This window comes from Bidens hawaiensis, unplaced genomic scaffold, assembly GCF_021521415.1.
Source record: "Bidens hawaiensis isolate Kalapana, Puna unplaced genomic scaffold, B.hawaiensis_p1.1 tig00007983_1, whole genome shotgun sequence".
Classification (NCBI taxonomy): Eukaryota; Viridiplantae; Streptophyta; class Magnoliopsida; order Asterales; family Asteraceae; genus Bidens; species Bidens hawaiensis.
The window spans coordinates 8,961-32,720 of record NW_027491557.1 but is presented as its reverse complement, the minus strand read 5'-3'; the positions used below and the strand labels follow the sequence as shown (position 1 = coordinate 32,720).

At 35.8% G+C, this 23,760-nt stretch overlaps 2 protein-coding genes and 1 pseudogene across 2 annotated transcripts; 1 reads left to right on the top strand and 2 right to left on the bottom strand.

Annotated features, from left to right (window-relative positions):
• Nucleotides 1-101: 101 nt before the first annotated feature.
• LOC143636457 (binding partner of ACD11 1-like) lies at nt 102-3,968 on the bottom strand. The gene is made up of 6 exons (XM_077104043.1): nt 3,885-3,968; nt 2,890-2,973; nt 2,660-2,763; nt 2,320-2,395; nt 918-1,001; nt 102-834 (listed from the first exon to the last, which is right to left on the bottom strand). Exons 2-6 carry the CDS (start codon nt 2,965-2,967, stop codon nt 103-105), a joined length of 1,074 nt encoding a protein of 357 aa, XP_076960158.1. The 5' UTR covers nt 2,968-2,973; nt 3,885-3,968; the 3' UTR covers nt 102.
• A 5,315-nt stretch (nt 3,969-9,283) lies between these two features.
• On the top strand, nt 9,284-13,278 carry LOC143636480 (receptor protein kinase TMK1 pseudogene; annotated as a pseudogene).
• Nucleotides 13,279-14,112: 834 nt separating this feature from the next.
• Nucleotides 14,113-15,932, bottom strand: LOC143636456 (putative ascorbate-specific transmembrane electron transporter 1). The gene is made up of 4 exons (XM_077104042.1): nt 15,455-15,932; nt 15,301-15,349; nt 14,708-14,907; nt 14,113-14,626 (listed from the first exon to the last, which is right to left on the bottom strand). The coding sequence occupies exons 1-4, from the start codon at nt 15,611-15,613 to the stop codon at nt 14,363-14,365; spliced, it is 672 nt and encodes a 223-aa protein (XP_076960157.1). The 5' UTR covers nt 15,614-15,932; the 3' UTR covers nt 14,113-14,362.
• Nucleotides 15,933-23,760: the final 7,828 nt, after the last annotated feature.

Sequence of the window (23,760 nt, the reverse complement as noted above, 5' to 3'; positions counted from 1 at the left end):
ATTATCAAATAAGCGGAACAAGGCTCTAAAACATACCTTTTTTTTCTATATTCTCGGTTTTAGTTTGACTCGGTTGTTTATAATAGCTAATAAAATGAACCTTCACTGATTTGGTGGAAGGCGGTTATTATCATTAGATGGTTTGACAGGTGTCACAGTAGAGTCTTTATTCGAACCCTCCTCAGGTTTCTGAACCTTTTCTATAATGTTTGAACCTTCCTCTTCACCTCTTTGAACCTTCTCGGTAGACTTTAACCCTTCTTTTTCCTCTTCAACTTTGTGAACCTTCTCTGTAGTTTTTGACCCCTCTTTTTCCTCCTCGCCTTTTTGAACCCTCTCTTCCTTTTTCGACCCATCATTCTCTGTAGTTTTGGACCTCTCTTTTTCCACTTCAGCTTTGGTAACCTTCTCTTTAATCTTGGACCCCACACCTTCAGCTGCCTTTGCAACCGCAGCAAACGCACCCGCGACCCACACAGCTCCACTCGACACAAATTTATTACTCATGAGAGCCGAACCGGCGGTGTTGGCCTTCTGCTCCGCCACAGCAATGGCAGATTTGGATTTTTCCGACACCTGATACCGCTCATTCACTTCTTTCATCCGTTCATTCATGGCAGCGGTCCCCATACTAAACTTCTGGGTCAAACCCATACGGCGGTCAATGGATGCAACCTTAGCCGATGCATTAACCGTTAACTGGTGTTTTTCATCAAATGACTTAGCCTTTTGTACTGCATCTTTTCCCAAAACAAAACCCTTCGCGAGCATTGTGCTTACTACTTCCTCGGCCTTTTGTGCAACTTCGCGTGTCCTATCTGAATTAGAACCTCTCTGGTTCAGAGTTCAAAGGGGTCAATGAATTATTATAAACTTGAAAAATAGTAGATATATTAGTGAAAAGGTTAAGGGGGTACCGGTGATAGAGGAGGAGCCCCTGCGGGCATCTGATAATTCTCAACATGGCTTACTGAAACCGGTAGATTCCCAATTATGGCTCCCTGTAAATTAGTTTTCAAAAAAGTATGTCACAGTCTTCTAATAATTGTTAGTTAAAAAACCGCCACTCAAAAGTCAAACATCGACTCTTTTAAGGGAATGATCATGTGTAGGTGTATATAGGGGTGACAATATCTGACATGAAACGAAAATGACAAGGTTTAAAAATTAGGAAAACGTTTATCAAACATTGCTAAAAGGGGCGTGTTCACATTACATGCTAAACTCTTTTAGTTAAACAGGTTAATCCGTCAACCGGTTTAAAATTAGGAAAAACTTAAATATATATATATAGGGTAAGGATCCTAAGAGAACCATTGGCAAATTGAGAACTTTGAGAACCATTTTGGACCACTAAAAAAACCCTTTAAAAAAATATTAAAAAAATTATAAAACAAACAAAACCGAAAATTTTAAAAAAGTAAAAAAAAATCAAAATTCTTATATTTCATTCCGGTTTCATTAAAAAAAAAACCGATTTTTTTTTTCTTTTTAATTCGTATTATACCTATACACATATGTATACTTTCATTTAATCTCTAGTTACGTAATATACACATATGTACATTATCATTTACCTTAAATTATACATATGTGTATAGGAAAAAACATGTGTGTACATATTATACATATATGTATAATAAAAAAAACCGATTTTTTTTTCTTTTTAATTCGTATTATACCTATACACATATGTATACTTTCATTTAATCTCTAGTTATGTAATGTACACATATGTACATTATCATTTACCTTAAATTATACATATGTATATAGGAAAAAAACATGTGTGTACATATTATACATATATGTATATTTAGCTAAACCGAGAATTTTTTTTTTACGTTTTTTTTAAGAAACCGGGATGATAAATAAGAACTTTGGTTTTTTTACTTTTTTTATTTTTGTGTTTTTTTTTGTTTTATGATTTTTTTTATTTTTGGGTTTTTTTGTGGTCCAAAATGGTTCTCATAGTTCTCATTCCCAAAAAGTTCTCACATGATCCTGATCCTATATATATATATATATATATATATATATGTATTTATAAGGTTAACTTGTCAACTTGTTTATGATCCGTTTAACTTGACAACCTCATTTAACACATTTACAGCTTTATTACAACTCGTTTATAACCCGCCAACTTGTTTGATGTGTTTAGATAAATATTCAGCCTACACGATTTTAACCGTTTGGGTGAGGGCTGATGTCTTTGACATGAAAAACTATCACTATGGTACTCTTTCAGGTTATACCAACAGGAACTGAGAAAGAATTAACAGACAGACATTAATAAAACTTGTTAAAAAGTTAACTCACTGTCAAAAGAACTGCTGTATTTGCTCCCTGTGCTTCCTTAAAGGTGACAAACGCGTGTTTCGTGGCTTCACTATCACTGCAGAGTCAAATTAACCATCTAAACTCATAAGGCTACTTAGACAGTTAAAAAGTGGCAGACCCAAGATTTTTTACTGACATTACTTTTTGAAAATGTTCGATGAATTGGTACCACTCGATCATAGAATACGTAAATATTTGTAACACATAAAAAACATGCATCTCAAACGATTAATACATTAAAAAAAAAGTTACCGTGTTTACTATGTGGGTCCGCCCCAGTAGTTACAAATGACAAAGAGACTATAAATGTTATTCAAACCTTTTCATTTCAATATAATGGATATTTCCTGAAAAAGAGAAGAATTCCCATATATCCTTCTCGGTGACAGCCATCGCGATGTTACTTACTTCCACCGTTTTAATCTGTTAATTTGATATCACCAAATCGTTATAACTTACAAATATGATATAAAAACAGTAACTTAACTAAAAATTTGTTTTGATTCAAATTATTCATAATGAAAGCAACAGAGTGAGTTAAGTTCTTACTTCAACATTGATTGGTGACTTAGGTGTAGTAGGAGAAGGAACATTTTTTTCGGTTCTTGCTTCGGTAGCAGCAGCCATGGGAACCTGCAATTTTCAAATGTTCAGTCGCGTGTTTCAAAATAATCTAAAACGTATCACACTGGCAATAGCTACTCAAGTTGCTTTTGTAACATCCGACCCATACCAACTGATATTGTTTGCTTAATGTTTGGTTACCCGAGTAACTTTTCAGGAGGTTAACCATCACAACCAATGAGTCCAAAAGGCGTCAGTGATATTTATAGCGAAACATTCCATACGTCCTGGTATCACTTTGTGAACGAACAAAGTGGGCCATTTCACTGGACGTAAATTTGAACCAACTACCAATGTTTGGTTAAGTGGTATTAACTATTAAGATATATTAGAGTTGTTCCAATAGCTTGTGGTCAAAGCTCACTCGAATCAGCTCGTATAACTTTTGAGCTGAACCGCTCTAGCTCGCATAGTTTCGAGCCGAGCCGAATGGAGCCAAAGTGAGCTAAGCTGGCTTGTTTGTTTTCGAGTTCAAATCCTAGCTCAACTTGTGAATAACCCAAACCACAAATTGCCTAGCCATTTGCTTAAGTTTCCTCATTCAAATACGATGCGTTGATTCTTAGAGCATTCCCTACCCATTCCCTATCCATATCCACATACTCACAACAGCATGTAACCATACCATATAATATACAAAACCCGCTCACATAATTACTGGGCATGCCACCAGCATGTACCTAAAAGGTCAACATATACATTCACTAACTTCTTAATTGTAGCTTATACAACCCCTCTAAAATCAATACACAACCCCAAATTATTTGACCAAATTTCAGTCAAATGGGCTTTTCATTGAATACAAATAAAATCAATATATCTTTCCACAAGAAATAGGGTTCTAATCAAAATCAATAATTTTTAATAATGAAATCTATTAATTGAAAATAACATAAGCAATGGATGGGTGTGAAACGTACCGATAATTGAAGATTTCAACGATCGGCAAAATGGGATTATTATTATTATTATTAGCAAATGTCGATCGTTGTGAAAAGAAAGAAAGAAAGAAAGAAGACGGTGGCCGTTGGAGGCATTAAAATTGATTAACAGCGAAAAGTGGTTTTCGCGGGAACTTCGGATGCCTCCGTTAATTTCATCCTCTCCCATTTCTGTGATGAAAATCTATGCAATCATGTCTTTTTTTGACAAAATAGAAAAAGAAGTACTTTATATTTTATCGTCTTTTTAATAAACGTCTTTTAGTAAAAAAAAATATAGGAGAAAACATAATGTATCAAATCTTTTTTACATCAACTTTTTTACTCTAATCCAATTAATTTTTCTTATTAAATATAATCATATGCAAGACACATGAGGTATTTTTATCTTTTACTCATTTAGGGATTATGTAATTTAGTTAAAGCCAAAATAAAAATTTTACAAAAATAAAAATAGATATACTTAAATTAGAAAAAACAAAGTATACAAAATAACTCAATTCTCTACCACAACAACCAACTCCCACCCACAACCCACCAACTCCCAACCACCCGTCGCCATCACTCGCCGCCAACACCCCACCACCACTCGCCGCCACCACCACAACCACCATCAGGGGCAACGAAACTGAACCGTCGATTCAGATAAAAAATGAAGATGAAGCAAGTTCCCTAGATCTAGAGGGATGAATCGGACCATATCAGACTTGAATCGAAGACAAATTATACCTGAATCAAAACAAATCAAAGTTTATTTGATGAACCAGACATAAAAGATCCAAAACCGAACCTGAAATTGGGGGTTCAACATTATCTTCTTCGGCAACCCCTCTGACGACGACGGAAATTGGGGGTTGATAGCTCCGGCGACGACAGAAGCAGGTGGTGGCAGTGGTTAATTGCGTCAGCTGTTTTGGAGGCTGACGGTGGTGGAGAAAGAGCTGGAGATTGGGTTTGATAGCTCCGGCGATGACGGAAGTAGGTGGTTGCAGCAGTTAAGTAGGTGGTAACGACAGCAGGTGATTAGTGGTGGTGGTTGGCAAGTGGTTATGGTTGTTTGGTTCCTGATTGTGGTGGTGGATGTTATAGAGAGAAGAAGGAAGATGGTGATGTGAGAGAGAGAGTCATTATCTTTTTAAGTTTTAATTATTAATTATTAAATAATTATATAAAATTACAAAAAATACCCTCATGCCTTGCACATGATCATATTTAACGAGAAAAATTAACTGAGTTAGAGCCAAAGGACTTAACGTGAAAATAATTTGATACATGAGTATGTTTTCTGCTATATTTTTTTTGCTAAAGAACGTCTATTGAAAAAACAATCAAACATAAAGGACGTCTTTTGCTATTTTTCTTCTTGTTTTTTTTTTTTACAAAATGATGTCCTGTAGCTTTAAAATGAATTAAAAAAACACAAAATAGCAAAAATCGTCCTTTACTTTTAAATGATTTTTTAGTGGACGTTCTTTAGCGAAAAAAATGTCAGAAAACATCCTTTATGATTAAAAACCTTGTCACATTTTATCCTTTGGCTCTAACTCAGTTAAGTTTTCTCGTAAAAACTGGTCATGTGCAAAGCACATAAGGACAGTTTTGTAAGTTTATAAATTTAATAATTAGAAATAAAAGAATAAATATTTTTTGATATTTAGAAATTAGAAAAAAAAAAAACAAAAAACCATCAACCATCAGTATCACCACCTATGCATATCTTCTTTAACCCTCCAAAATCCAAAACCATCACCTACCACCTGACGTCAGTATGACAGTCCCCTTCATATTTCTTCAAGCCCAAATTCACCCATCACCTGTCGCCATCATCACCACCCCCTTCATCATTCACGTCCTCGTCTTGTTTGTGACCAACCTTGGAGAAAACAAATCCGGCCAACTCCGTCGTCGTTAAACGCCACACCCACTAACCTCCTCAACCACGTCGCTGATATGTGGATCTCGTCGTTGCCATCTCCGTCGCCATTGACCCCGCCGCCGGCACACATCACTACCTCCTCAACCTCTCCGTCAACCGCTGAAAACCGTCCACAGCTTCCTCTCCGGCTAGCTCAACAACAACAACATAACATACACCAAAAACCCCCATTTTCCACAACCAATTTCTGAATTAGGGTTTCTAAACCCAAAACCAAGGTATTAGAATATAAAATTATGGGATCTGGATGTTTGTTTGCTCGTTGTAAAACCTTAACTTAAAAAATCAAACAATAGCTACACTACAATGGTTCCACAACCCCACTCGTTAACTCGTCATTAGACTCCTCTACACATCTAAGGTTCAATAGATCTGAGTAAACCATCCGCTACCGCCTCCCATCCGCTACCGCCATCCACAGTTGAAGTGTGAGAAGCTCGAAAGCTGAGAAGCTTTAAGCTCGAAAATAGCATTTAAAAACAGAGTAAAGAAGAGAGAGAGGGAGTATATGGTGGTGGTAGTTGCGTAGATAAAGAGAGGATGAGTTGCAGAGATAGAGAGAAAAAAATTTATCTTTAAATATTTTCATCTTAGCTCAAAGTTTGATTTATCTACACAAATAGTCCCTCAAAGAGTAAAAGACGAATTTACCCTCATGTGCTTCGTACATGACTAGTTTTAACGAGAAAACTTAACTGGATTAGAGCCAAATGACAAAACATGATAAGGTTTTTAATCATAAAGGATGTTTTCTGACATTTTTCCGCTAAAGGACGTCTACTAAAAAATCATGTAAACGTAAAGAACGAGTTTTACAATTTTGTCTTAAAAAAGGCCAAATAAAAGAGAGAGAGAGAGTAGATGTGTGCAAAGCCGACTGGACCGACCTGCACCGGAACTGTTTAGACAAGATTTTCAAACCCGGAACCGGACCGTTTATATATGGGTTGGTCCGGGTTTTAAGCGGGTTTTGGAACCGTATTTAAACAGGTTCACCATGAGAACCGGTTTGCAAATGGTCCATTTAAAATGGAAGCACACTAACACTAATTTTGGCAGGACCGTCTCCGAGAATTTATATGTCTCGGCCGAGTCGAAATAAAAAGACCCATAGACTCTAACGAGTAACGAAATAATATAAGCAAAAAAATTTTTAGGTCTTATGTAAATGGTTTTTTTATTTGGTTTAAACAATTAAATTTTTAAATAAGCTTACTTGATTATGATTTAGGTTGTATAAAAAATTTTTTGTATAAAAATAAGATTAAAAAGTCTCAACTAAGACTAGAACCTAAAGCCTTTTGGTTGGAAGTTATACCTTTGCAACTAGTCAAAGCTAGTTATTGTAAAATTAAAGTAAAACATTAAATACACATATTTCTTTTTCACATATATATATATATATAATTTTGTGTCCCCAAAAATTAAGTGCCCCGACCAGTTGCCACATTGCCCTATGCCCGAGCTGGCCCTGTATTTTGGCTTGTTTGAAGAGAAAACATTCATCCAAAATAACACATGCACACACCTACTGATCTGCATATGATTCTGGTCCGTTTGCACATTTTGCAAATGGTTAATTTGAATTGGAAACACACTTGCAAGGATTGATTCTTGATGATGATGAAGAATAATAGATGGATGTTGGAATATTGGATAGCGTGAATGTAGTTAAGGCTGAAGAATAAATAGCCGTCAATTCCAACGTAGGGTTTTATAAAGTTGTTCCGAAGATTGTTTCCAATAACATGTACGTGAAAATAGGAGTGGTGAAAAGTGGCTGCCTTTTAAACTTCACGTGTATAACATGTCCGGCGGATACAGAACCAACCTCGACCGCAACTTATTTAGTCATGATTTTCAAACCCGAAACCCGGACACGGTTTTTAATCCGAGTCTGTTAGACGGGTTTGGTGGGCCGGGTACACAGGTTTGGCGGGTACAACCCGTGAGATGCTCACCCCAAAGCGAGAGAATTGAATTTTGGGTCCATGTGATTTGTGGCAAGGTAGGGCGCGTCTCTTCAAAACTTTTGCACTGGTTGACATTTTGTGGGTTTATGGCAAGATGAAATGCGTGTTATCTGTGATTTGGTTTAGGCCGGTCCATCGAGCATACGGTGGATTAGTAACTTGGGGACCAAGTCAAGCACATTACTTGGGCTATAAGTTATTTAATTAATTGTTTAAATATGTTTTTATACTGATTAGTATTTGAGTATAAAGAGTTTGCATTTTAGTCTAATTATATTTTCATGCTTAAACTAGTATATATATATATATATAGACACACCCGAGCTCTTGGGTTATATCACTGTATTATAATTTTTCGAGCTAATAAGAATTACAAGAATCGAGTTTATGATCTAAAATATTGTTTGTGTTTTCAGTTCTGGTTACCAAACTTCAATGCATCCCTCCGTCTATTTTTCTATCCAAAAGGTGATTAAATTACCACTATGCCTCTAATTATTAATAAGAATAAACCATTTCAATGGCCACTATCACTCACCTCCCACAACGCATTTTCTTCGCACAACACCGTAGGAATATCATGTGAGCCAAGAATTCTAGGTTGACTTGACCAAAAACAGATGGAATTTTGACGGATGGACACATTTTATCCCGCATGAAAATCATAGGGACTCAACTAGTTAAATTTTTTTGAGAGGGACGCGACCGCCCCCGTCCCAAACCACATGGACGTGAGGGTTGTAGTGGTTGCAACATGTGCGACAGCTGTAGCAAAAGGTCGCAACATAGCAGTTGCGACGAGTGTTTTTCCCACCGCATTGTTGGTTGCAAAACAGTCGCTACAGGGCAATTGCGACCAGAAAGGTCGTCACAACCGGTTTTCTTAGTGATATTACGTGACCAAAGAATATATCGCAGGTTCACTTGAACAAAAATGGATGGAATTTTGACTGTCAGACACATTTTATCCCGCATGAAACTATAGGGACTCAACCAGTTAAAATTTTTCGAGAGGGATGCAACCGTCCCCATCCCAAACTACATAGACGCAAATTGCAATTCTCTCGTAAAGAAAACCCATAATTTTCTAGAAGTTATAGTTTTGTGGTATGTAACATATTATTAAACATCACCTTTTCTTTTATGACCTAAACTGAAAGAAATAATAAAAATTTTAAACTTACTTTTTTCTACTTATTAATGTAAGATGCCAATCTATGAATTTATTAAAATATCGAGTTTATCAAACAATTTGTATTTGTATCAAATAATATAACAAGAAACCTAAAAATCAAAATAGATAATTACATCAAACATGTAATTCTCTCTTCCATTTTTCACCCAAATTCACTCATCTCACACAGAAACAATGTCATCATGACATCATCTCCATCAAACCAACCCTAAATCACTCACCTCCATCTCATTCATTCAATCAACCCACTCCAGATCCATCCATCACACAAATAATGAAACCCCATGCACGTACCCAAACCCGGCCTCCGTTTCTCATACTAATCCTCAACATATTCACTCTTTCACTCATCACCGTCCACTCGCAGTCGAATCTCAATGATTCCGACGTAATGCATGTCTTAAAATCCCACCTGGAACCCTCAAACGCCCTCGGCTGGACCGGCCCGAACCCATGCAATTGGGATCACGTAACATGCTCCAAAGACAACCGAGTCACCGGCATCCAAGCCGGAAACCTAAACCTTAAAGGCTCTCTTCCACAAACCCTAAATAACCTCACTCAACTCCAAATCCTAGAGCTTCAATTCAACCAACTCACCGGTCCACTCCCGAGCCTCACCGGGTTAACTCAGCTACAAAATCTATTAATCAACAACAACAATTTTACATCAATACCTTCGGATTTCTTCGACGGTATGTCCTCGTTACAAAAGGTTTATCTCGATTACAACTCGTTTAACTCATGGCATATACCGTATAGTTTAAAAATGGCGTCGAATTTGAACACATTCTCCGCAACTTCCACGAATTTAACAGGCAAAATCCCTAATTTTTTCGGTAGCAATACGTTTACCGGATTAATTACTCTACGATTAGCGTTTAATTACCTCGAAGGCGGGCTACCCACCACGTTTTCGGGGTCGTTAATTCAAAGCTTATGGCTAAATGCACAAAAGAGTAGATATAAATTAAATGGCAGCATTGAGGTTTTACAAAACATGACACAATTAACAGAAGTTTGGTTGCATGGGAACATGTTTTCGGGTCCGGTTCCGCAAATATGGGGTTTGAATCACATAAAAAGTTTGAGTTTAAGAGATAACATGTTAACAGGCCCTGTGCCTTCTTCTATAACCGGTTCACCGTCTTTAAAAGTTGTTAATTTGACTAATAATATGTTTCAAGGGCCAATGCCAAAGTTTAGTGATAAAGTTGCTGTTGATTTGTTTGGGATTGATAGCTTTTGTTCACAAGTTCCGGCTTTCGAGTGCGATTCACGTGTGAATTTGTTGATTGCGGTTGTGGAGTCGGTCGGGTACCCGCAGGTTTTTGCTGTGAGTTGGCTCGGGAATGACCCGTGTGACTCGTGGTTGGGGATAACGTGTTCGACTGACGGGGAGATCACTACTGTTAATTTTAGGAATATGAATTTAACGGGTACTATTTCGACGAGTTTTTCGTCGATTTTGTCTTTAAAAAGGTTGGTTCTTGCGGATAATAATTTGACTGGGGTGATACCTAATGGGCTTAAGGATTTGCATAATCTTGTGGAGATTGATGTTTCAAATAATCAACTTTATGGTGAAGTTCCAAGTTTTAGACAAAATGTTACGGTGGTATGTTATGGGAATGAGAAAATCGAGAAAAACGAGTCGTTTATACCGCCCATTTCATCTCCTATCGGTGGCGGTGAAAAAATCGGCGGCTATGATGGCGGTGATGGTGACGGTGGTGGTGATCAAAGAACCGGTGGTGGTGTAGACAGTGGTAGTGGTGGTGACGGTGGTAAAAAAACCGGGTTGATTATAGGGTGTTTTAGTGGGGGTGTAGGTGCGGTTTTGCTAATCGGGTTAGTGGCGTATTGCGTTTACAGGTTAAAAAGTAAACGACCCGGAAGTCCGGTCAACCAAAGTACCCCGGTGATTGACCCGGGGCACTCGGGATCCGAGGGTGACGGGGTTAAAATTACGATTCCTAGAGAGGATCCCGAGAACCTGTCCCGTAAAAATAAAAATATATCGTGTGCTGGTCCCACTGACCATGAGATTGAGCTTGACAATTTTGTCATCTCAATCCAACTCTTAAGAACTGTCACGAACAACTTCAGCCCAAGTAATATTCTCGGGCGGGGTGGGTTCGGGACGGTTTACAAAGGCGAATTACACGACGGGACGAAAATTGCGGTTAAAAGAATGGAAAGAGTGGAGTCTAGTTTCACAAGTAAGAAAGCATTAGACAAGTTTCGGTCCGAGGTTACGATTTTGTATAAGGTTCGACACAAACATTTAGTTGCACTTTTAGGATATTGTTTGGATGTGAACGAACGGTTACTTGTGTACGAATATATGCCACAAGGGACTTTAAGTAGGTGTTTGTTTAATTGGGAGAGTGAGGATTTGAAGCCACTTGATTGGACCACAAGATTGTTGATTGCTTTAGATGTGTCTAGAGGTGTTGAGTATTTGCATGGGTTCGCACATCAAAGTTTTATTCATAGGGATTTAAAACCATCTAATATTTTATTGGGTGATGATATGCGGGCTAAAGTTGCGGATTTTGGGCTAGTTAAGCTCGCGCCGGATGGTAAAACTTCCGCTGCTACACAACTGGCAGGGACGTTTGGGTATCTTGCACCAGAATATGCGGGTAATGTTTTTTCAGAAGGAAAATTTCTTTACATTTAGGTTGGTTGTAGAAACTAGAAAGTAGCATTAGATTCGTGTAAATAGGTAATTTTGTTATACCGTTAAGGGGTTTAAGTGTGTTGGGTTGGCTGGTTGCTGGTTGAGAAGTTGAATTGTTCAACCTAAACACAACACATGCTAAAAACGTTAATCTAACACGCACATAGTTAAAATGGTGTAACATGAACATGCCTATTCAGCTACTTCATTTAAATCATTCTCATTTCATCCCTTATTCCTAACCTAATCTTTTAATTTAAGAGAAAATGACTAAAAACATATAAAACACCTCAAAGTCCCATTCTCATACCCGCCCTTCATATTTTTATGAGAAAATGTTCAAATCCTCCAAATTTGTTTCTCATTATGCTTTTCTTTATGGTTTTTATGAGTTGATTTTAGTGGAAGAAAGAAAAAAAAAACAATGAAAAGAAAATAAAATATTATTTAACTGAATAGAGATAAACATGAGAATTAGTTGTAGAAGTTTTAAAAAAAGTAAGAAACAAATTTAGAAAAATATGATTTTTCAGTTAAACTATAGGATTAGGAATGAGGTGTGAATGCTCTAAAGGTATTAAACCGATTGGTGGGTGATAATCATGATGTAAATGTATTAATTGGGTTGGTGGGTTGTAAAAACGGGTTAAGCAAGTCGACCTATATAACTAAACGAATTAAACAGGTCAACCGAAACACAGACCGTTAATCCATTGGTCTAAACGTGTTAAACGGGTTGGTGGATACTAATTAAGGTGTATACAAGTAATTGGTTGGTGGGTTGTAAATAGTGGGTTAGACCGGTCGTAAATAAGTTAGCGGGTCAACTTGTTTAACTAATAGGTTCACAAATCGATTTATTTAACTAAATGGGTTAAACATGTCAACCCAAACACAATCTGTTTAACCCACTTATCTAATCATGTCAAATAGGTGGGTGGGTAAAAATCAATATGTAAACATGTAAATCAGGTTGATGGGTTGTACAAAATAAGGTTAGGTTGTGTTGTTATTTGCCACCCGAATACGAAACGAATTATTAACATTTTAGATTTTATGTTTTTACTTTTTTACTAATGTATATATTAACATTCATTTCAGTAACGGGTCGAGTGACCACCAAGATCGACGTGTTCAGTTTCGGGGTAATACTAATGGAGCTAATCACAGGCCGAAAAGCGCTAGAAGAAACCCAACCCGAGGACAGTGTCCATTTGGTCCAATGGTTCAAAAAAATGCACATAAACAAAGAAACCTTTAGAAAAGCAATCGACCCATGTCTCGAACCGTTTCTAGACGAACCGACTTTAGCCAGTGTGACCATCGTGGCTGAGTTAGCCGGCCACTGCTGTACCCGTGAACCATACCAAAGACCCGACATGTACCATGCAGTTAGTGTGCTCTCGTATCTCAACGACTTTTGGAAACCGGCTGAATCAGACCACGATGATTTTTATGGAATTGACCTTAACCGGAGTTTGCCTCAAGCCCTCGCAAGGTGGCAAGCCATGGATGGGATGACAGGAGTTGACCAGTCGGGGTGCATGGAAACTGTTAGTTCGGATGGCGAGATTCAGTCTTAATTTGGTTTAGTTTGTGTATTTTTATGATGCTTATTTATCTTCTATCTTTTATTAATTAGGAGATTGTTTTATGGTAGTATTTTGCAATGCACAGATTTAAACAAGTGGGTTTTTAGATGCCAACATTGTATTACCAAACCAAATGACAATCTTAACTATGTGTCGATGTATCCTTACAAGATCCGCACTAGCACTGGTCAAGCTCAATATAGAACGTTTGCTAATTAATAATGGGACATGGATTCTTTTGCCTAAACCAGCAGGTGCTCATGTATTTATTTAGGCTATGCGTTATGGAAGAGGTGAAAAAACCAATGTAAAAGGCAAAAATCTCGACACCATGAGGTGGCAAAAGTATTTTCATTACCCAATTATGGGAGGTGTGAGTGAGAGGGACACAATAATCATTAGCCAATTATTATTGTTACTATTACAATTATTTGTTACTTAGTTTCTAAATAAAAACATTAAGTTTACGGGGTAATTTCTATGAACTTCTTTTTTTTTCTCATCGTATGTTGCCCGATCTGTCGATGACATATGTTCTGTGTTAGTTACGAAAATGATTATACCATACATTTCTTCTCTCAAGTTTGTGTTTTTTCTTTTAACTTCACGAATTTTGCCATCTTTCTCTTAATTTTATCAACACCTTCTTTGTATTTGGCTTTAAACTGACAATGATCCACATTTCCCTTTGTTAAATGTTTTTGCTGCCACGGTTTATTTAGTTAATTCGGTATTGAACTATTATGTTTATGAATTGTCAACTGTAAAGCCTCTTGGGCTTGGGGTCTTACAAATAAAAATGAAATTAAAAGGAATTTACAATTTTACAAAATCGTCCAAATTAAATGATCATGATTAAAGGATATAGTGGTTATGGCAGTTTTTGGCATGCGTTAAGCCGACAATCCATTGTTCATATATCATGACTTCATAGATGGCTAAGAAACCTAAGAACAAATTTAACAAAACATCATAATTTGTAACACCTTTATTATTTTTATAAATTTCCAACCCAAAAAAAACATATAAATTAGTCGTTTGTTTGAATCAAATCCATTAACATTTGTTTAAGGGGCTATTTTCTTCTTAGAGGAAGAGCAACAAGAAGACCAACAAATATCCCAAATAGTAGTATCAACAATCCTATAAAGTTGACAACAAGTGCTTCTTGACCATGCTTCAACTTTTGGAAAATGAATTTCTCGATTAACCCGGTCTCCACGCTCAATATCACCAATGCAAATATGACTAGACCGAAGAATATATGCCATGGAGCGATTCTATCCCGTGTTGCTAACTTAGCGCCAGGGAACAAAAACACGATGAATCCCAATAGCAACTATCATATAAAGTTGTGTTAGTACATATTCACATTGGTAGATTACATATGACTTTTGGGATTATAGTCAAGAAAGGTTACTTGAAGCCCGAATAAGCAGATGGTAGACAAACCGATCCAGGAATGTAACGTGTACATATGTGGGATATCGAGTTCGTTATGATACTTGAAAACTGCGTAAGTGCCCAAGGCTCCGGTTGCAAGTGCGACCAAATGAAATAGTAGGTGAATTAGTTTAAGTGTGTGTCTCGTTCCAGGGATCGCTTTGTATGCGATCAATGCTGATTCAATATAGTGGTAGGCATTAGCGTGTATGTTGTCATGGTAGTATTGCAAAAACGTAGTTCTAGACCCGACCCGAAACCAGTATACCTAACTCACGTGTACAAACCAGGTTTCAGTTTTCATAGAAACCGTACCTGGAATCGACTTGGACCTATTGGAACTGGTTCTACATCTACCCAGTCAAAACCTGAAGTGACCAGGACAAAACCCGATAAAAATTCAGCAAAACCGGTAAAAATATCAGACCATACCCAGAACTAGTTCCTACCCAACCGATTCTTGACTTTTGTTAACCAAACCAGGAACCAGTTCCTATCCATTTCCGGTTCCTGAAAAAAAAACTCGATTTTCCTACCTCGATCTAGTTTAAGTTGTAATTTGTTTCTTACCTTCTCCAGAAAAGATAATGAATCCAAGTATCATTAGAAGTGGTTGCAACTACAATCAAGCCACAGAAAACAACTTAAACTAGGATTATATATTTAATCTCATACTTTTTTTAATATACGTTCTATTAAATACATATATTTATTTAAAACTTACATTAAAAATTTTGAATTTCACGTGTGACGTAAAAGCAAAGCCTTCTCTGAAGTTAACGAGCCAATACAACACCAAGAGAGTAATCGATACACCTAACAAATGGGTGAATATGGTAGCGAGTAATATTGTCACCCGATGGCTTGACCGATCATACGCCATGATACAAATGGTACCTAAGAGATTTGTGAAGTACTAAAGTGTTAAGTTGCCCTGAAGAACAAAAGTCTATGAGAAATGGAGATCAAAAGAAACAAGGAACAATGGAGTTTTAGGAAAACTTGTGAAGACGGCTAACCTTAAAGATTTGGTGCCTGCTATGAAGTTGGATTGTTGGAAATTTTGTTTTGTTGGGATTGTGATTTTATATAGCAAGGTAACGGTCCTTGGAAAGAAGAATGCAATATGAAATTTTGTAAAATTTGGAAATAAATAGTTTTAGGAAATTGTTTGGTAAAAATAATATCGCCCTATGATGAAGAAGGTAATTATGAATAAGCTAGGGAACTTATTTTGTATAAAAAAAACCCATTGTAATATGATAATTTTACAACTAAAAAAAGATTGAAAAAAAAGAGTGTTTTTGTGATGTAAAGATAAAAGTGTAACGAAATTGTTTATGGTGTGTTATTATTTTCTAACTTTTATTGTATATATATAAATTAACTAGACTAAATTAAGGTGAAGTTTGGGATTCTTTATTTTACCTTCTTATAGCTTATAACTTATAGGTTATAAGTTATAAGGTGTTTGGGAAATTTAGGTTTTGTAAGTATATAAGTCATAAGTTATAACATTGACTTATATAAGTTATAAGAAAGTAAAATAAGGAATTCTAAGCACCCCTAAATTGATATTGAAATATGAAACTTTTGATATTAGGGTCGGTCGGGAACTTACATGTGTGAGATGGAGGGCAGTTGCCCTTTTTAAAAGAGTTCTTAAAGTGATATTTTTATATAAAAAAAAATCACAAATGCCTCCTAAAAGTTTTGATTAGGACCCCTTATTCATTGGGGGAGGGGGGGGGGGGTCCATCACTGATTAGGGCAGATGGTGTCATGGGAATGCAGCATAACGGGTTGGTGCATACCTGCCCCTTGGTGCCAAAGAATCACACCTGGATTAGGAAAAAACATATGCAATAATCGTATTGTTATGATAAAATTAGGTACAAAACACCACCCTCTGAAGTGTGCGTGTGTGTGGGTGGGTGGGTGTGCGTGCAACCCTAAAGAGGCTCAGAGGTTGAAAAAGTTTGATCCGGTGACCTTTGGCAGTGACCACAACCACCACCATGGGAAGAGGTACAGTCATAGTCGGAGCTCAATTGTGTCTAGTTTCTATTATAATTATCCTTGCATTTCAAAGTTCCTGATTTTGTTCATCTTAATCTGTTGTTGATTTATATGTGAATAGAGGTGATAAACTAGTGGGAAGGCATGCATTTGTTTGTGATAAATCTCACAATATCGATTTAACGTTATTGGGAGGGAGTGCACATGTTACAATGCTCTTAATGGTTAGGTTTGGTGTATTTACAATAGGATCTATATCTTCATTTTTAAATTTTGAAAATTTCATATGTTTTGCATTTTTGTTAGGATTTCTATTCTTTTTATCTTAAAGTTTAGAATTTTGATAATGATAACTATCCATATCTAATAAAGAGAAAAAAATAAATAAGATAAATATCTATGAGTTGGATAGAGAATGAAACGGGAAATAAGACGTGACAGGTTAAACTAAATTAAAAGAAAAATGATATTTAATATAAGGGGAGAAGATGAACAGTGTCGATATTAAGGAAATCTGAAAATTGACTGAAATAAAATGATTAGGAGAAATTAGTGGAGATTGTAAGGCCAAAAATTGTGACTTGCGATATCAATGTGTTGAAACTCGTTATTTATATATTGGTTAATCAAAAGTAAAGTTGTCGAGAAATCCGGATCCGAGACGAGAGCTTCGGCGCACGCGTTTAGCTTTAACGGAAAAAAGCTTCTAGATTATTTGTATTGTTTAGCTATAAATAGGACTTTATTGTCATATTTATGTGTGTGTTTTTGAAGGTGTAATCAACCACCCAACGGGATCTCACCTTGGGTGGAATCGGTTGGTTTTAGATTATATCTCATCATTACTGATTACGAAGTCATTCAATATTATCTTTATATTATTTGTTCAATCGTTTGATTTCACCGCACCCGTCTCGATCGTTTATCAAGACCAAAAACCGTCTGATTTTAGATCCAGCGTTAGGGAACCTACTAATGGTATCAGAGTGGGTCGTATCAGTTGATTCAACTTTATTCTTGATATTCGTGTTCTAATTCCGCGATTATCCAAACCAAGACGTTAATTTCTTGAAGTTTTTGAAGATCCGTTGAATCTTTGGAAATAAAGTTTGAAAATTTGGGGAAATAAAGTTGCTCGAAGTTCGTCCTGTATTTGTAGATCTGAATTTGCAGCCGTTTTTAAGGTCTGCCTTCGGGTTTTTGTGCAAAACACGAAGAACATTGGGTGTGTTCAAAAGAGTCGATACTGATAAAAGTCAGATATGTTCTTCATTAGAGATATCAAAAGTTTTTCCTAATAAACTAGGAATTGCTGAGGCTTCGTCCTGAAACTCAGGATCCCTCTGCCTTAAACAATTCATTGTTTTGCGAACATAAAAATAAATTATTCAAAAGATCACCGCACGACAGAAAAAGTAAACTATTTAGTCACAACCAAGCCTATAAAAGATTCATAACTTATTTAACTCTTTGCTGATATCTGGTATGTATACTGTAACATTCGTTACTTTTCAAACCCGAAAACTCGACCTATCTCGATTTTTCAGTTTTGTTTATATATATATATAATTATAATTAATTAATCTCAAGTTTCGTTTTATATATTTTATGTGATATTCATCATTTTTATATACATATTTGTATTCGTTAAACCAACATGTTTCGTAGTTTCATTGCATTCGTGTTCAACGTTCATCGTTAATATAATATTCACGAGGAATTACATTCGTTTGTTTTCTTTTTCATTTTGTTCAATTAACGAAACTACAAGGTTTAAAGTTTATTAAAGTTACGCGAGTTACAAATTATTCGGGTATAATACGATAAATATCCAAGTTTATAAATTCCATTTTAGCATTAAAACATTTGAAAAGTTCAAGGCTATTAATGTAATTATATTTATTTATTGTTTTTAAAAGAACTTTAAAAGTAGAGGGGCTGATTGTGTAACGTGTATTTAGATTATATTATTTTATAACCCCAACCCACTTCAACCTGTTTTTCCAGTCGACGCTTTTCCGGTTATCGCTACGGCTCCAACGAGCCATATTACACCCAAAATATCGCTTCTTAATCCAATTAATTTGTATAACGACCATAGGCTACAATGAACCAACTTTAATCGTCGTCAATCATACGTTATAACAATAAAAAACGACCAATCTAATCCGGGTAACGGCCGGAATACTTTAAAATCACAATTAAGAGAATTAATCATTATACGCTCCAATTAGTGCTATAAAAAGGATGTAAACCTTCATCTAAGCACGTTCATGCAATTAACTTCATCAACTATACTCTCTGTAATCCCGTAATCATGCTCCCAAGTTTGTTTTTCTGGCAAACTCGTTCACCATCAATCAATAATATTTAGAGTTAAATTTTATATGGTTTTGCATTGTTTCTAGCCGCTAATTAAAACCCCTAAAACAATTAAACTAAACATGGAACGGATTTAGAGTTTTGGATTCTAGGGTTTTGAGGTGGAAGATGATGAACATGCATATACAGTATGATCAGAAAATTGTACTTAAAAGAAATCAAACAAATCTTCAAAAAACACTATTTAAACTTTAGTTTACTAACCAATGAGACAAGAATTTAGATATGTTCATAAAACAAACTTATTAGATGATAAATGTAATAAAAGAGTCCATTAACAGTATCACGTGCAAACAACAAGTAGGTGATTCACGCTATGAACAATGAGCATGTTTTGAACCATTAACAATCATTGTTAAGAGTTTATAACATACTGATTGTTCGTAGCTAAAACACATGCTTTTTTACTACATATGGTGATGTTAGTGGATTACTTTATTTGCGACTACAAAAGAATGAAAGATGAGTTAATTAGGGATTTATTTCTTGGTGGTGAAGTTTTCAATTTAACATGCTGTTAGCTTTATTTAACATATCTCATATAATTAATGCAAAATATATTGTATAATTAATTCATCTTTTTGTTGAAATAATAAGTAATTGATGCATCATTTAAATTGTAGTATATAATTAATGCGTCTTTTATTATTGCACCATTTTAAATTTAACTACTCTCTCTCACATATAAGTTATTTAATTTCCTTAATTTCTTAGATGCTTCAAATTCATCATTCGTGTGGATCAAACAAAAAGAATGTTTTTGTATAAGTAGCCTAGAAATGCATCTATGTCTCTCAGTTTAATCAATTGTTAAGATAAAAGTGTAGATGGTATTTTCAGCATAGCCACTTTTGCTTTTTTTTTTCAAATTCTCTCAATTTTTTAAAATGCCTATAATTTTTTCATACAACATTATTATTAAAAAAAATTACATCATAAACTCGAGCACTCTTTTCTATCTTAAATTTGAGTAACATATTGCTACATAAAAAATAAAAATTGAAATATACAAAAAAGTGGCGATAATGAAAAAGCAATCAAACAAATCTTCGCAAAACACCATCTAAACTCTAGTTTACCAACCGATGAGACACGAATTTAGATACGTTCACAAAATAAACTTATTAGATGATAAATGTAATAAAAGAATCCATTAGCATTACCATGTGCGATCAACAAGCAGGTGATTCACGCTATGAACAATCAACATGTTTTGAACCATTAACAATCATTGTTAAGAGCTCATAACATGCAGATTGTTCGAAGCAAAAGCACATGCTTTTGTACTGCATATGGAGATGTCAGTGAATTATTTTATTTGTTGACGGCCACAAAAGAATGAAATATGAGTCAATTAAGGATTTATTTGTTGGTAGTGAGGTTTTCAATTTAACATGCTACTAGCTTTATTTGATATGTTATATAATTAATGCAAAATATATTGCATAATTAATTCATCTTTTTGTTGAAATAATAAGTAATTAATGCATCATTTAATTTATAGTACATAATTAATGCGTCTTTTATTATTGCACCATTTTAAATTTAACAACTCTGTTTCACATATAAGTTATTTACTTTCCTTTATTTCTTAGGTGCTTCTTGTTCATAATATTGCTACATAAAAAATTAAAATTAAAATATATAAAGGAAAGTAATCAAACACCGATTATGATGAACATGAAGCACCTAAGAAATAAAGGAAAGTAAATAACTTATATGTGAAAAAGAGTTGTTAAATTTAAAATGGTGCAATAATAAAAGACGCATTAATTATATACTATAAATTAAATGATGCATTAATTACTTATTATTTCAACAAAAAAATGAATTAATTATACAATATATTTTGCATTAATTATATAATATGTCAAATAAAGCTAGCAGTATGTTAAATTGAAAATTTCACCACCAACAAATAAATCTCTAATTGACTCATCTTTCATTCTTTTGTAGCCGTAGGCAAATAAAATAATCCACTAACATCACCATATGCAGTAAAAACGCATGTGTTTCCACTACAAACAATTAACATGTTATGAGCTCTTAACAATGATTGTTAATGGCTCAAAACATGCTAATTGTTCATTGCGTGAATCACCAACTTGTTGATTGTACATGATACTGTTAATGGATTCTTTGATCAAACATCGATGTTGATGAACATGAAGCACCTAAGAAATAAAGATAAGTAAATATAACTTATATGTGAAAGAGAATGGTTAAATTTAAAATGGTGCAATAATAAAAGATGCATTAATTATATACTACAAACTAAATGATGCATCAATTACTTATTATTTTAACAAAAAGATGAATTAATTATACATTATATTTTGCATTAATTATATGATATGTCAAATAAAGCTGGCAACATGTTAAATTGAAAACTTCACCACCAACAAATAAATCCCCAATCGACTCATCTTTCATTCTTTTGTAGCCGTAGACAAATAAAATTATCCACTAACATCACCATATGCTGTAAAAAAGCATGTGTTTTCACTACGAACAACCAGCATGTTATGAGCTTCTAACAATGATTGTTAATGGTTCAAAACATGCTGATTATTCATAGCGTGAATCACCTACTTGTTATTGCACATGGTACTGTTTAGGCCTATTCACAAGCCGAGCCGAGCCAAGGCCAGCTCGAGCTCGATATTCAATTAAGCTGAAAATATGAGTTCAAGCTCTCAGTTTTTAATCTAGCGGCTCGACTCGGCTCGATTTTGATCGATTTTACTAGTAATAATAACAATTGGTGATTGATAGCAACAGCTGAGCGTATTGGTGACGAAATGGTCGCTGGCGGAAAAGGCAAATAAGCAGAGCTTCGTGCGCCGGCCGATCATTGGAATAAGCAGAGCGTCGTGCAGCTTGTGGCGGCCATCAGTGTGGCATCTGCCCCGATCCGACCCGACCCAGGTACCCGTTTCTCTGATTCGATCTCTTTCCTTTATGATTTAATATTTATTTATACTTATATTTTACTTTTAATAATAATAATATATTTTCCTTCCCGCCTCTTTCTCTCTCTTTCTTTCCGCCGTCCCCTCCCTCTTCCTTCTTCTCTCTTTCCGCCTTCTTTTCCCTCTTGTCGCCGTCCTGCCCTTAAGCCTTGTTTCCCTCTCTCCTTACTCTTTGCTGTCCTTTGTTCCTTCCCGCCTAAGGTTGTCTGCGCAGTTCCACGCGCCAGACTCCTTACAAGGAAGCCTGCGTGAAGACCACCTGTTACTGCGATACGCGAGACGAACTGTCCCCGCAGCGCGCTAAGGATTTTAGTTCTTCCCGCGGCGCGCTATGGATCCCGTTCTTCCCGCGACGCGCTAAGGAATATAGTTCTCGCGACGCGCTTAGAATTGAAGTTCTTCCCGCGGCGCGCTTAGAAATATAGTTCTTTCCGCGGCGCGCAAAGGTTGGTTCTGTCTGCCTTCGCGCTCGCGCTCTCTTGACCTTCTGTGTCTGCCTTCGCGCTCGAAGCTTTCTCGCGCTGTCTTGTGTCCTTTCTTCTGTTTTAACTTGCTTGTTTGCTTTTGATATCTTATCTTTTGTGCTGTTGACCTAACCTGTCTTATGTCTGAAAAGCCATTTTTGGCGCAGCATGCGCACCAACCCCATTGGTTGACAGAAAAAGTGACTGACATTATCTTTTGAGATCTGCTTTTTCCATGCTTGACCAGTACCTTTATCTGACCCTCCTATGCCTGTTTACTGTTCCCTGTCAGCTTTCTCTTGTCCCCTGCAGCTGCCATATCTTTTGATATCTTTTGCCTTTGGAATCTTTTACTTTTTGGAGATCTTTTCCCCTTTTCTAGGGATTGTGTTCCCTAGGGTTTCCCTATAAATAATAATGTTATTTTCCTAACACTACACACACAAAGCACTTAATCTCTCCTGTTCTCTCTTGCTCCTTGCCGTTGTTCTTCCTCTGCCGTCTCCTCTCTCTTTGCCTCCGTCTTCCTCCCTGTTCTGCCCTGCTTTTACGGTAATATATAATATATATTATATAATAAGTTACTTATTAATTATGCTAACTTGTAATCAAGACTAAAAATCAATCATTAAAACAATAATCTTGTTTATAGGTTAACTTGTGCTTGTTTAAAGTTGGTTCTTGCTTTATCTTACACTGCATCGTTTATCAAGTGAGTAATCTCGTACCTAATCCCTTTTTATTTTTAATGTTTTGGGATGTTCATGTGTTCGTACAAACTTGAGTCTTAAACTGGTTTATGAACTTTAGTCGCGCAGTATCCCATGTGTTGAGGACGTTTACTTGGCTGTTTATTTGTATGTGTGTATCATTAACCGCTTTGTTCGGCCTATTCCGAAGTTTTCATGGATCCATTAGATGAACACGGGAGACCTATCGTTTACGGTTTTCTTTGTTTACACTTGCACAGATGTTTTCTTGTTTTTGTGCTCATTTGGGAGCACGGATTGAACTATGAACTATGATCTATTTAGGCTTGATCACAATCTGATTACACCCTTGTTAAACACCAGACATACACGTGTTGCGCGCAGATTTATTGTTATCTATGTATTGTATTAAACTTGATTTCTCACCAACACGCAAGTGTTTGACGTTTATTTTAACACATGTTCAGGTTTGCAGTAGCTGTT

What these genes read in the sequence shown, in the direction of transcription:
- LOC143636457 (XM_077104043.1), bottom strand. Translation starts at nt 2,967, where the DNA reads ATGGCTGCTGCTACCGAAGCAAGAACCGAAAAAAATGTTCCTTCTCCT. An exon ending in AGTCACCAATCAATGTTGAA is followed by an intron (nt 2,764 to 2,889) that starts GTAAGAACTTAA and finishes TCAAATTAACAG; the next exon opens with ATTAAAACGGTGGAAGTAAG. An exon ending in CATTATATTGAAATGAAAAG is followed by an intron (nt 2,396 to 2,659) that starts GTTTGAATAACA and finishes TTGACTCTGCAG; the next exon opens with TGATAGTGAAGCCACGAAAC.
- LOC143636456 (XM_077104042.1), bottom strand. Translation starts at nt 15,613, where the DNA reads ATGGCGTATGATCGGTCAAGCCATCGGGTGACAATATTACTCGCTACC. An exon ending in TGAAATTCAAAATTTTTAAT is followed by an intron (nt 15,350 to 15,454) that starts GTAAGTTTTAAA and finishes GCTTGATTGTAG; the next exon opens with TTGCAACCACTTCTAATGAT. An exon ending in CATTATCTTTTCTGGAGAAG is followed by an intron (nt 14,908 to 15,300) that starts GTAAGAAACAAA and finishes ATATTGAATCAG; the next exon opens with CATTGATCGCATACAAAGCG.